This window comes from Symphalangus syndactylus, chromosome 21, assembly GCF_028878055.3.
Source record: "Symphalangus syndactylus isolate Jambi chromosome 21, NHGRI_mSymSyn1-v2.1_pri, whole genome shotgun sequence".
In the NCBI taxonomy this organism is placed as follows: domain Eukaryota; kingdom Metazoa; phylum Chordata; class Mammalia; order Primates; family Hylobatidae; genus Symphalangus; species Symphalangus syndactylus.
Window position 1 is genome coordinate 64,604,258 of NC_072443.2, and position 14,193 is coordinate 64,618,450.

The window sequence follows — 14,193 nt, forward strand, 5'->3', positions numbered from 1 at the left end:
GACCACTGTCTTCTGTTTATATGAATGAGATGTGCTAATATGCAGACTGATGCATTAAAATGCTACCTTATTAATTCAGGATACCCCCCCTTACTAGGAATTCATGATCATTCTGTCAGGGCCTAGGCTGAAATTTACTTTGTCAATCTAATCTTATGGGAGGGAGACAGGGAGGCCCAGGTGGAAAGGAGAGGCATGATCTGACCCACTTTGTGACCAGAACTACTTTCATGAGGTATGATACTGGATTTCTTCATATTTAATATACAATTGATATAATGGGCTGTCAGGAGGGCAAATGCATAATGCCACTTTAATATCTTACGGCATCCATATAAACTTGGGAGGGGGACTAGATGATTTCCTAAATATAAACACATCCACAAACTCCACAATTTGGTAATTATGCAAGAGCCATCGTCTGGCTGTTCCCTGTGTTTTCAGGCATGTCAGGTACCCTTGCAAATTGCTCAGTTTATATGAACTTCACATTTCCCCATTTAAGCTTTGGAGCTAAACACTTGAGTTTGTCATTAATTTTATAAAAGCTTTCCATGGTTTTCTGCTAAGGAAAGAGAGTTTGGTGTCTTCTCCACAAAAATCTATACATTTCAAAATTTTAGGAGTGTGTAACACAGAATAGTATGGGGGAGTTCAAGATTAGAATTAAAATTTAGCCTGATATAAGTATAGTTTTGGAATGTACCTCAGATTCCCAGCATATAAGGTTTCTTAAAGAAGAAAAGATAAATAAATTTGAAGACATAAAGAAAGCCTTCATTGTCATCTCCTGCCGTCAAGTCTCCTAGGAATTCTTTAATATGAGAAACCCATTTAGTTCTGTTTACCTGTTCTGGGCAATGTTGAACCAGCAGATATAAAAATCTTTAGTTCCCTCAGCATCTCCTTTTTACTAAAGAAGCTGGTATCAGTGCTTATGGGGGAAGTGGGGGTTGGGGCAGGGGAACTGTCCACACCAGATTAGATCAAGTCCTGCAGAGATCCCAGGCCAAAATTATTCTAGACCTCCGGATGGTGATTCTGAATCACCAATCTTTAAAGAAACATTTTTTTTTCTTCCAAGCTAATCCCTTTTGAATAACAATAAAAAAGTCTATTTGCAAGCAAGGCCAGAGTGAAAGAACTGAGGTGAAGAAAGCATTTCCACTTGTCCTTAGAATGCATCAGAAGTAGTTACATTTCCCTTTCCAGTGAATAGAAAGGGAAAAATTGTGTTTTTTCCCAGCAAACTGTTGGAGGTATAAAATGCTTACCCCTACCCCACCAATGGTGAAAAGAGTAATAAAGAAAAGAAAATGCCTTGGAAAATGAATACAGAAATAAAAAGCAAACACCAAGTAAGGGGTTGACTATGGTGTCCTTAGCAAACAAATGAATGATTGAATAAATAGAAACCACATGAGAGAAAATACGCACTTTGATATTGTTTGCAAAAAAAAAATAGAGATGATTCCTTTTTGCCAAATCAGAAACACTGACAATCAAACATTGCATTTGTTTTTATATCCATGGCATCAGTTCAACTTTTCATTAATTAAATGAGCAAGTCAGGGAATGCCTGTTTTAAGAAACTACTCCAAAAATAACCTTGAAAAATCAGGTTAGAGATACACTATATACCCTGAGGGCAGCGAAAGCAAAAGGGAAAATATGAAATTAGAAAGTGACCTATAATAACCACTTCACTGTTAAAGGTGACATAACATTCATTATCCATCAGGACCTAGTTTGATGTCTAATTTCACTGGCTGTCTAATTTATCAAATTAAATACCAATGAGAAAATACTTGGCCAAGGAAAAAAGTACTGTATCATTTTGTTTTCTATCAGCTGAAAATCAACTCATTAGCACAGACAGGGAAAAGTAAGTTCCAGTACTTTACCGAAGAAAAATGTAAAAGGGGTTTTTTTCCCCCCAAACTGGGCTGGCAGAAGATACTGTTGATGAAAAATCTCAGATTTCCCGGTGCTTGCTATATCTTCAGAATGGAGAAATGGCTGAGGTTTTTCCCTTCATTTATTGCACCCGTATTTAAGTGCTCATTCTGTGTAAGTTCAAATGTTTGTTTTTATGGGCTGAATGAAGCCTCGCAGATTTGCAATTGCAGGCTGCTGAGGGTCTAATGCATCAGTGCCATCCCTTTTCATGGTTCACAGATGAACAGGAAAGTTGTAACATGGTCCACTACTCTCTGCAGACGTTTGAAGACAAGAATTCCTCAAGGGAAACACCCCAAGTTTGCATTCAATGCAGCTCCAATTCTCTGTGTTTCCCATACATACTTTGCAATACTAACAATAGAGAGTCTGATCTGCCCTGTGCTAAAATGTATCCTGAGTAAATGGGAACTTCAGGACATACTGCATTTTTGAAGCAGGGGCACTAGGGGTTATTCAGAACTGTAAAAGAGGGGCCCTGCACAGGAACCTAAAAGGCTGCTGGGCCTTGAACAATCGATGGAGTGCAGAGCGCTGAACCGGCAGGAGTCTGACCTGGATAAGCTGCAAGCCCTCCCTGGGCCCAGGTTTTTCTCACCAATAAGCGAAGGCTTTGGGAAGGGATGCCTCGAGCTCAGGTACTTCTTATTTTTCTGTTGCAGCTCATTTGTTTCAAGATCTGAAATTCTGTTTGCCAAGACCCCTTAAGAATGGGAAGAAAGTGATTTTTTTTTAAAGTGATTCACAAAACCAAGATATTGCCAAAGAAAGAAATATCTCAGCCTACATCACCTGGACTTTCTTTCTGCCAACTTTTCCTTGCTTTTGCTTGTCTGGCACCTGTCTGATGGAATGGTGTGTGCCTGGCGGCAGCTGCCTTTTGAAACAACCTTTATTTTCAAATGGGTTTTTCTTTACCTATTAAATCCCATCCCTCCCTCTGCCCTCTGGCCTTCTACCTAAACCTAGCTCCATCTGCTCTGAATGTTACACATTCCCTCTATAATCTTGAAACGATTCTCCAAAACTGTCTATATATATTTGGATGAAAAATGTCAACTGTACGGAAGTTGTTTTGTTTTCTATTAATCATTTACTTGTCTCAGCAGATATCGCCACACAGATATAGAGACTAATATGGGTCTAAGCATATAGACAACTGTTAAAAAGAAATAACATGTCATACAGTTTGTGACACTCCATAGATGTTTTTGTACTTTGATGAAGAATGTGGATACTACAAAAGAAAATCAGGTTTTAACAAAACTCTTACAGAAATGACATATCCAATATATTCATATATATACACACGCATTGTGTGACAGGTTGGGATGTGTGTGTCTATATATGAATATATTGGTATATATATATTTACCTTTATTAATGCATGGGATACAACAATACACCTTTTTTTCTTCATATAAACCACCCTCCCACTGCCCATTAGGTGCTAGTCAGTACTATTTAAAATACAGAAATCCTGTTCATTAAAATATCTTAAGTAAAATAGACATTTCTTCCCTTAGAAAAAGAATTAAAACCTTTTAGGGCCTAGCTTTAAAAAGCAACATGCTACAGCTGATTTATTTTCGTAGTTGTTTTTATGGATGTGAAAAATATTACCACTGCAACTAGCAAGAACTATAAATGATACATTATTGCAAGTGTTCTAAAAAATCAGAACAAAACTAATTTATTATAGTTCTATCTTCATTATACACCACGTGTTGGTGAGTTAAACACAACAAAATTGTCTTTTCTTTTAAAAGTGTCTGCTAAAGATAAAAAGAATAAGATAACAATTAACATGTAGTTTGTTACATTAAAAAATCTGATATACATACTTCTATTGCCTGTTAGCTTGTTCTAAGCCTCTTTAACTATTACAAAAAAAAAAAGGAAAGAAAAAGAAAACTCATTGTTTAAAGGCAAACATTCAATTCAGTTGATACAACATTACAGTACAGTCAACTAACATCATTCAACAAAGGTAACAAGTCTAGCCTTAGCTTCTTGAGTTAAAAGTCTGTAGACCAGATTGCTACAAAAGTTTCAATGCTGCTTCAAAACCGTATGTTAGCTTTTTGGAGGACAAAGTACTTTCTACTGATGGCTTCAGAAGGGGTCATGCTACTGGTAAAAGCACAGGGGAACCCCAACCTGTCATTAATCATTTTATTGAGCACTGTAGTTAGAACAGCATTATTGAGTTTAGCACAACAACTAAAATAAAATAATAATATAATAATAATCATAATAATGATAAGAATAAAAACCAAACACAGACTGGAAGCCTAGAGTCGCTGCCAGCTGTGTCAAACCCTTGCGATACGCTATACTAAAAAAATTTGAAATATCCACCCGTCCTCTCCACTCTGCCACAAACTAGCAAAGTCAAAAATACAAAAGTCTTCAACTTGTTCACTTTTGCAGAATAAAGCAAAAACGTCTTTGTGCTCCTTACTACCAGAAGCAAAATATCCTCTGAGTTACCACATGTAATAGCTTCTGGATGTGTCAACCTGGGTTGGCTTGGTGTCTGCAGAACCATCTTTGTCTTTCTCGCTGTCACCTTCCCAGAGGTTAATGAGTGGTGGGTATAACTCATTTAGTGGGATTGAAGAGGTTTTTTGCATATACTTTTTTAATGAGTGGTGGTAGTTTTTTCTCTTAAATCTTTTGGCAAAGTACACAGCAATGGACGCAAGGCTAATGACGGCAAACATAGACCCCATTACTGCAGCAAGGGCTGTACTGGTTTCTTGATCAGAGATGTCTAGTGCGAAGGCGGCATTTTTGGTTGTGACATTTACGCATGACTTTTGAGTCTGCTGATGAATATTGGACACTGTGAGACATACTTCATAATCTGTGGAAGGCTGCAGATGTGTTAGGTTGTATTCATGGACATCGACTGGGACCCTGGCAGTATATGTTATGTGAGGGTTATCAATCTTCATGGTGGCAGACGACCATTTTAAGTTTGACGTCATGACATTGGAATTAACTTTCCAGGACACTAAGATGGAATGGGATTCTGTCTGCTTGACATATATTTTTAGCACCTGGGTACCATCCAGAAGGGTCCCATTAACCTTAATTGTTGCCACTCGAGTGTCAGCCCCTTGGACATTCTGGGCAACACATGTGTATCTTCCTGAGTCTTCAATTTGTATGTTAGATATTTCCAAAGTACCTTCGCTACTTAGCTTGTATTTATCTGAAAGGGTTTCCACAGTTATCTTATTTCCAATGGGAGTGACCCAGTAAATTTCAGGTTCTGGCTCAGCCATGGCTCGACAGTCTAGGAAAACCGTCGTGCCGATATCCATGTTTAAACGATTTGGGAAGGTGTCGTGAGATATCATTGGGAGGCACTGTTCACTTGAATCCTGGATTAAAACTTCCTTCACCTGGTGCCCTTTATATTCGGGCGGCATGGCACAGAACATGGATAGGGGCTCCATGAAGCGGATGTTGGTTTTGTTGGAGTTAATCCAGTGGATCACACAGTCACACCTCAGGGGATTGCTATGGATACTGATCTCACGCAGATTGGGGAGGGATTCGACTGTCTTTTGGTAAATGGCATTCAAGGCATTGTTGTTCAACATCAAGCTTTCCAGAGCAGGGACACTTCGGAAAGCCAAGCGGTGGATGTAAGAGAGTTTAGGGTTATTGGTGGCTTCCAGCTTTGTGAGTTCAGGCAAGTTATCCAGGGCATAGCGGTCGACAGAAACGAGCTCGCCCATGTTGTTGATTCCCAGTTCTTTTAACCGAAGCATATTTTTGAAGTCCCCTTCTTGGATTTTGTGAATGGGGTTTTTGTTGAGGTCTAGGAATTTCAAATTTGGAACTTTTTGCAGGGCAAGTTGAGGGACTTTGACCAGTTTGTTATCATAAAAAGACAGGCTCTCAAGGCTATCCAGACCCACCAAAGCATTTCCAGGAATATCAGTGAGATACATTCCTGCCAAAACTAAGCTTCTCAAATTTACGAGGGGTTTGAAGTTCATATCCAGAATTCCAATCACAGGGTTTTCTCCAATCATGAGAATTTCCAGGTTGGGTGTAGAATCAAACCAGCGACTATCAATAACTTTCAATCTGTTGGAGTTCAGATGGAGCCTTAATAGATTTTTTAAGCCTGCAAAAGCATTAGCAGAAATAGTGCTAATTTGGTTGTGGTTGATGTAGAGTTCTTGAAGGTTGCTGAGGTCTTGTAGACAGTAATCAGTCATCTCTGTAATCTGATTTTCCTCCAAATGCAGCGTTGTGAGCTGGGTTAGGTTTGCCAGCCCGACCTCCTTAATGTTAGTAAAGTTGTTTTGGGAGAAATCTAGTTCAGTCAAGTTGAAAAGCTGCTGAAGCTCATCCACAGTCTTTGCGATGTTATTGCTCTGTAAGAGAAGCACTTGTGTGTCACTGGAGAGGTTACTGGGAATCCTTGTTAAGCGGAGGTCATTGCAATCAACAGTGGTGGCTTCTCTGTAAGTTGACTGTGGGGTAAACCAGGGACGAATTTCACATACGCAAAGTTGTGGACACTCACTATTCTGTATGGAAGACTCAGTTAATGAAGTCATTAGTAGGCCCAGCACCAGTTGGCAAGCTGCTACAACAAAGCTCATCCTAGCCATGCTGGCTTGCTGAGCAAGCTCAACTCCTGACACCCCAAAGTTTTAACAAAACGTGAACACTATACTGTGATATGTAGGACAGCGAGCAGAAAATGTAAACATTCAAGCAAAATCTTGGTTGAGCTGTGTAGAATTCCAGAGTCCAAAGGGATGGTTTTCAGGAGTTTTCAAAAGGCAGAAAGCAGTTTGGAGTTTTTTAACTGTGTCTCTCAATTCCAAGCATGTGCACAGGTCCGTGGCATGAGTTATTTCAGCCAAATTGAAGTCTGGAGATGTGCCTGAAAATTAGATTAGGACAGATGTTATGCTTATTCCATATACTCTCTACATTACAGCCTTTCTTTTGTTTACTAAAAAGGCATAGTCACTTGCAAATCTAGTATCGAATACATTCAAAATCTGTTGAAGATAACCAAATAGGCTTTTAAATTATAGGACATTCTTACTATATCCCACTTACTATACTAAAACTAGTTTTAGAACTCCTTCACTTTTACAATGAAATTGAGATTCCATGTACCACTAAAGTCATATATGACTGTGTACATTTGTATGTATACACATGTAAAGTCACTAAACATGCACACACACACACACAAATGCACACACTCACACATACTTAATAGGAACACTAAGAAAAAGCCTGCAGATGTCTTTTCTTTAAAAACAAAGATGTCTTTAGAAACTACATGTATTTATAGCTCTAAAAAATTAAAAGTTCATTCCTAGTAAAAGCAAGACATGAAAGGTAGTTTATTAAAGACTCAAAGCTAATTTTTAGTTATTTACATTTTAGTTAATACCCCATTTGTCTCCTGGAATTCTTTCTTTTCTAAATGGTACATTCTGCAGACATATTCAGCCAATGCTTTTCTAGCTCAATTATTTCTATGCAAAAAGTTAATATCCTACAACATGGATGAAAATATCAAAAGCATGCTTGAAAGATGCCAGTCATGAAAGATCACATATTGTATGATTCCACATATACAAAGTATCCAGAATAGGACAACCTTCAGGGACAGAAAGTAATTTAGTAGTCGCCTATGGCCAGGGGTATGGGGGGGCACAGTGGGAAGGGTGCTGAAGGCTACAAAGTATCTTTTTGAGATGATGAAAATATTCTAAACATTGTGGTGATGGTTGCACAATTCTGTGAATATTCTAAAAACTCTTGACTCAAACATTTTAATGAGCAAATTATGTTATGTGAATTACATCTTGATAAAGCTATTATTTTTAAAGTTAATTTAACATAACTAAAAAAGGAAAACATCAGTCTTTCCCGTATTCAAATAGCCACATCAGATCTTGACTGACTAATAAAAGGACTTCATTCTGTCATACCATTGGTCTCCATTAAAAACACAAACATACACAATAGATGTATTTGTATCTCACACAGATGATTTCATTAATCTCGTGAGAATGTCACTCACTGCTTAATAACTGTTGACCATGAACATGTTTATATAACCTCTCGAAGCCTCAAGTATCTTCAGCTATAAAATGGGGTTGCTCGTACAAGTACAGTTCTCATAGGACTATTGAGAAAATTAAGGGAATCTATGTAAAGTTCTTAGTGTAGTAGCTGACTCACATTATATGCTCACAAAAGTTAATAATATTTGTTATTCATCATCTTGTATCTCTAAGCCGTTTTAGTTTTAGCTAAATAGTGGTTGTCAGACGACAAGTGAAAGAAGGAAAGCTGAGCATATTTGTTTTTATTAACCATTATATATTGATTTCAATACAGTCCTCTGAAGTCAGGTATGTACTGCTCACCTGCTGGCAAAGATAATATTAGTAGTTAATGGTTCCATTTTTTCTGCATTCCAATCAGGTGTAAAAAGCCATTATGGATCCAGTGTTTGACTTGCTTTCCCAAACTGGGCCATTCACTTGCTAAAGTATTCGAAGCAGAGTTACATGTTTCCTGGTGTTTGTTTGTCTTGCTATAGTGCACTTGAGTCTTGAGCACTGAAGGAACTTCAGTGACTAGTGTATTCTTCACTTTCCTGCTATAAGGATCTAATAAAATAGAGCATATGTGTTTAAACCCAGTGCTCAATACATAGCAAGCTCTGAATTCATGCTAGCTGCTATTATTGACCTTTTGACTTTGTAAAACAACTTAGTTATCTTTGTGACTAAGAGTATAAGAATACAAATAGCCAGTACTAAAAGTTATGTATTTAATGAGTCATATTTTCACAGTAAGAAGGAAAAGTCCTACAACTTTTTTGTTATACAAAGTATGAAAACTGCATTACTGGTCTAACAAACAATAAAAAAAAATCAAATCCAGATTCTGGCAAGTGTGAGACAGGAGTAGGAAATGATTATTTAAGTGTGTCGCCTGAAACTAGATGCCTGCTAGTCTGTGGGAGGAAACATACATTTGGAATTCTTCTCCCTCCTCCCCATCTCCAAGTCTGGTTACTTTACCATTTATTATGTAGTCTTGTGCCACCATAAGGAAAGTTTTGCCAATGATGGACCACATGTACAACGGTAGTCCCATACAATTGTATTAATAGTACCATATTTTTACTATACCTTTATGTTTCAATACACAAACACTTGCCATTGTGTTACAATTGCCCGTTGCCTTCAGGATAGTAACATGCTATACAGGTTTGCAGCCTAGGAGCAATAGGGTATATCATATAGGCCACATATATCATATAGGCTACATACCACCTAGGTTTACGTAAGTATACTCTATGACATTTGCACAATGACAGAATCACTTAATGACACATTTTTTAGAACACATCCCCATCATTAAGTGACATGCTTGTATTTGCAAAACTTTTTAGTATTATAAAACTAGTTGATTCTGACTTTTATCTGGAAATTCTATGAAATGAAAAAATACGGGCTGGGCGTGGTGGCTCACACCTGTAATCCCAGCACTGTGGGAGGCTGGCAGGGGGCAGATCATGAGGTCAGGAGTTTGAGACCAACCTGTCCAACATGGTGAAACCCTCTCTCTACTAAAAATACAAAAATTAGCCAGGCATGGTGGTACGTGCCTGTAATCCCAGCTACTCAGGGGCCTGAGGCAGGAGAATCGCTTGAACCTGGGAGGCAGAGGTTGCAGTGAGCCAAGATGGTGCCACTGCACTCCAGCCTGGGCAATAGAGCAAGACCCTGTCTTAAAAACAAAAAAAAAAAAAGAAAAGAAAACATACCACAGAGAATAACATTTTTATTATTAACTCCACAAATTTATTTCACTCTTGTTTCTGTTTAGAGTAATCTTGAAACAGGTACACTGGCCACAATACATTGTTAAGAAAACTTCTGCCACAGGTTATTTCTCAATCATAACTCAAAATAGAAAACCAAAAGAATAAAGCTACCTTTCATAACTGAGATAGAATTTCAACTATTTTTTTTTTTTTTTTTGAGACAAAGTCTCGCTCTGTCGCCCAGGCTGGAGTGCAGTGGTGCGATCTCAGCTCACTGTAACCCCTGCCTCCCAGGTTTAAGCAATTTTCCTGCCTCAGCCTTCCGAGTAGCTGGGACTACAGGCACGTGCCACCACGCCTAACTGTATTTTCAGTAGAGACAAGGTTTCGCTGCGTTAGCCAGGACAGTCTGGATCTCCTGACTTCGTGATCTGTCCACTTCGGCCTCCCAAAGTGCTGGGATTACAGGTGTGAGCCACCGCACCCAGCCTCAACTAATTTTTATGTTTCAATTGAATGTAAGGAAATGTACCAAGAAGTAAAATATGTATTAAAGTTGTGTGAGAGACTTCCAAAACAGTCTATTAGTATTGAGAAATAGCCTTTATGGGGTTATAGTTTGAACATTATTATATCTAATGCCCCCATTTTAGTTTAAATTATATGATTTGAGATAACTGTGTTGAAAGGTTCAAATTTTTCTTTGACATACATACACACCTTTTTTCAACCAACTAACCAACCAATCAACCATGGAAACTCAGAATGTTAGAAATCAGATCAAGCACAGAGGAAGACATTTTTTTCTCCTACATTCTATAAGAATGTATGTATAAGAATTTCCTCTCCACATCCTAGAAGACATTCCTTTGTCAGCAAGGAATTAAACATCCTTAATACAAAAGGAGATTTTTAAGATATTTCTATTTGTATTTAATTCTGAATTCTCTTTAGCAAATTTCACCAAATTTTTTTAATGTGACATTATACATAGAACAACTTTATTATAGAGTCCTTAAGCCAGTTTAGATGTTTACAATGTATGGCATTTCTCAGGAGCTACTCACCAATAGTGATTAAATGTAAATCCATTATCACAACAAGAAAACTACAGACCAATATCCCTAATGCATACTGATGCAAAACTTCTCATATTAAAAAGATTATATACTATGAACAAGTTGGATTTATACGAGGAATGCAAAGAAGGTTCCACATGTGAAAAACAATCAGTATAATATACCACATTAACAGAATGAAGAAGTAAAAACATATGATCATCTCAATTGATGCACAAAACCATCTGACAAAATTCAACACTTTTTCATGATAAAAACACTCAACAAATGAAGAATGGAAGGAAAGTACCTACACATAATAAAAGTCACATATGAAAAGTCCACAGTTAAAATGATTCTTAATCGCGAAAAACTGAAAGTTTCTCCTCTAAGAACGGGAACCAGGAAAGGATGCCTATTCTTGCCATTTCTATTCAACACAGTACTGGAAACTCTAGTCACAGCAATTAAGACCAGAAAAATAAATAAAAGGCATTCAAATGGAAAAGAAGTAAAATTATCTGTTCCCAGATAAAGAAAATCCTAAAGATCCCACAAAAAACCCACTAAAACTAACAAATGATGTTAGCAAATTTGCAGGATACAAAATCAACACATAAATGAGTTGTATTTCCATAAACTAACAATGACTAATCTGAAAAGGAAATTAAGAAAACAACCCCATTTACAAAAGTATCAGAAAGAATACAATGCTTAGGAATGAACTGAGGAGGCAAAAAACTTATACAATGAAAATTGTAAGAGATAACCAAAATAAATCAAAGATGATATAAAAACAACGATGAAACATCCCATGTTTATAGACTGGAAAATTTAATATTGTTATACTGTCTATAACACCCAAAACAATCTACAGAATCAATGCCATCTCTATCAAAATCTCAATGGTAATTTCTACAGGAAAAAAATCTAAAATTCATATAAAATCAAGAGATTTTAAATTGCCAAAGTAATCCTGAAAAAGAACAATGTTGGAGACCTCACAGTTCTTGATTTCAATACATACTGTAAGTCAACAGTAATCAAGATTGTGTGGTAATGACATAAAGACAGACATATAGACCAATGGAACAGAGTCCAGAAATAAACCCTTCTATACATGCTCTTTATGATCTTTGACAAGGGTGCTAAGAGTATACAATAAAGGACAGTTTCTTCAACAAATTGCGTGGGGAAAACTGAATATCTACATGAAAAGAATGAGGTTGTACTGTTACCTTATGCCATACACAAAATTTAACTCAAAATGCAGTAAAGACCTAACCATAAGACCTAAACCTGTAAAACTCCTAGAAGAAAACATAAGGGAAAAGCTCCAGGGTATTTGGCAGTGGTTTCTTAGATATGACACTGAAAACACAGGCAACAACAACAACAACAAAAGACAAATGAGATGATTTCAAACTTAAGGTCTGTGCATCAAAGGATACAATCAACAGAGAAAAAAGATGACCTACAGAATGGGAGACAATATTTTTAAATTATATATATGATAAAGGGTTAATATCCAGAATATATTATAAACTCCTACAACAAAATAACCTTATTAAAAAATGGGTGAAGGGCTTAAATAGACAATTCTCCAAAGACATACAAATAACTCACAAGCATATGAAAAAATGCTCCATATCACTAATCATAAGAGAAATGCAAATAAAAAGCACAATGAGATATCACTTCGTACTCATTAGGATGGACACTATCACAACAGAAAATAACAGGCACTGGAAAGGATGTAGAGAAATTGTAACCCTTGTTCACTGTTGTAGAGAATGTAAAATGGTGCAACCATTATGGAAAACAATATAGTGATTTCTCAAAAAATTGAAAATATAATCACCATATGATTATATCCCAGTTCAGGGTACATATTCAAAAGAATTAAAGCAGAATCTCAAAGAGATATTTGTACACCCATGTTCATAGCACCTATTATTATTATTCACAATAGCCAAGAGGGAGAGGCAGCCCAAATGTCCATTGACAAATGAATGGATAAGGAAAATGTGGTTTAATTAGATCCCATTTGTCAATTTTTGCTTTTGCTGCAATTGTTTTTGGTGATTTTGCATGTGCTTATGTTTTGAATGGTATTGCCTCGATTTTCTTCTAGGGTTTTTATAGTTTTGTGTTTTACATTTAAGTCTTTGATCTATCTTGAGTTAGTTTTTTTATAAGGTGTAAGGAAGGGGTCCAGTTTCAATTTTCTGCATGAGTAGCCACTTCTCCCAGGACCATTTATTAAATAGGGAATCCTTTCCCCATTGCTTGTTTTTGTCAGGTTTGTCGAAGATCAGATGGTTGTAGATGGGTGGTCTTATTTCTGAGTTATAAAAAGAAACAAGGTCATGTCCTTTGCAAGGACATGGATGAAGCTGGAAGCCATTATCCTCAGCAAACTAACGCAGGAACAGAAAACCAAACACCACATGTTCTCACTTATAAGTGGGAGCTGAAAAATGAGAACACATGGACACACAGGGAGGGGAACGACACACACAGGGCCTGTTGGGTGGTGGGGTGAGGGGAGGGACAGCATTAGGAAAAATAGCTAATGCATGCTGGGCTTAATATGTAGGTGATGGATTGATAGGTGTAGCAAACCACCATGGCACACGTTTACCCATGTAACAAACCTGCACATCCTGCACATGTACCCCGGAGCTTTAAAAAAAAATTAAAATTAATTAAAAAAAAAGAAAAAAAATGTGGTGCGGTGGCTCAAACTAGACTGCTCTGATCCCACCAGAACCCTGCTGCTGTCCATTCACATCAGGACCACCTAGGAAAGCAAACAATTTAGCCTTCCCAGCATTATATCACATAGTTCCTTGGACTATAGAGTGAGGATTTATGTATTTCCTATTTAGAGAGTGTGTTTCATAATTGTAGAAAGGGTAGAAAATGGACCAACAGGCTGAGTCATTTTTTAAGAGGGTGGCAGGAATAACCCCAAATGAGCTCAACAAAACTGGGGAACCCAAGGAATGGTGCTTGAAGGGAAGGTGGGGTTGTTTGTGAATCTTAAACCTCTTGACACTTGGGGTGGGGTTATAAAATGGGGGGGAAGGAGTAATAAAGCCCTTGCCCCCAATCCAAATGCACTCAAGGACTTAGTATGTAGTCTTATTTTCCAGTTTTGTTTGTTTACAAAGTAACCTTGCTTGATACTGCACGGAAAGTCAATTTTTTCTTTTTGCCCACTCAGGGCCACCTGCCTGGGCCAGCATCTTCCCCAGCATCTTCACAGCACTCCTAGGGAAGACTTTTGCAGTGCTTTCCAGTGCTGAGGGGAGTGGAATTTAGTCTAGAGAA

The 14,193-nt window shown here is 37.4% G+C and overlaps 1 protein-coding gene across 1 annotated transcript in view; it reads right to left on the reverse strand.

Annotated features, from left to right (window-relative positions):
* Positions 1–4,322: 4,322 nt before the first annotated feature.
* LRRN1 (leucine rich repeat neuronal 1) overlaps positions 4,323–14,193 on the reverse strand; it is a 46,698-nt gene continuing 36,827 nt past the window's right edge. Inside the window, exon 2 of the mRNA XM_063630710.1 lies at positions 4,323–6,877. Coding sequence (XP_063486780.1) covers positions 4,449–6,599 — 2,151 coding nt within the window. The 5' untranslated portion in view covers positions 6,600–6,877 and the 3' untranslated portion in view covers positions 4,323–4,448. The remainder of the gene's footprint in view (positions 6,878–14,193) is intronic.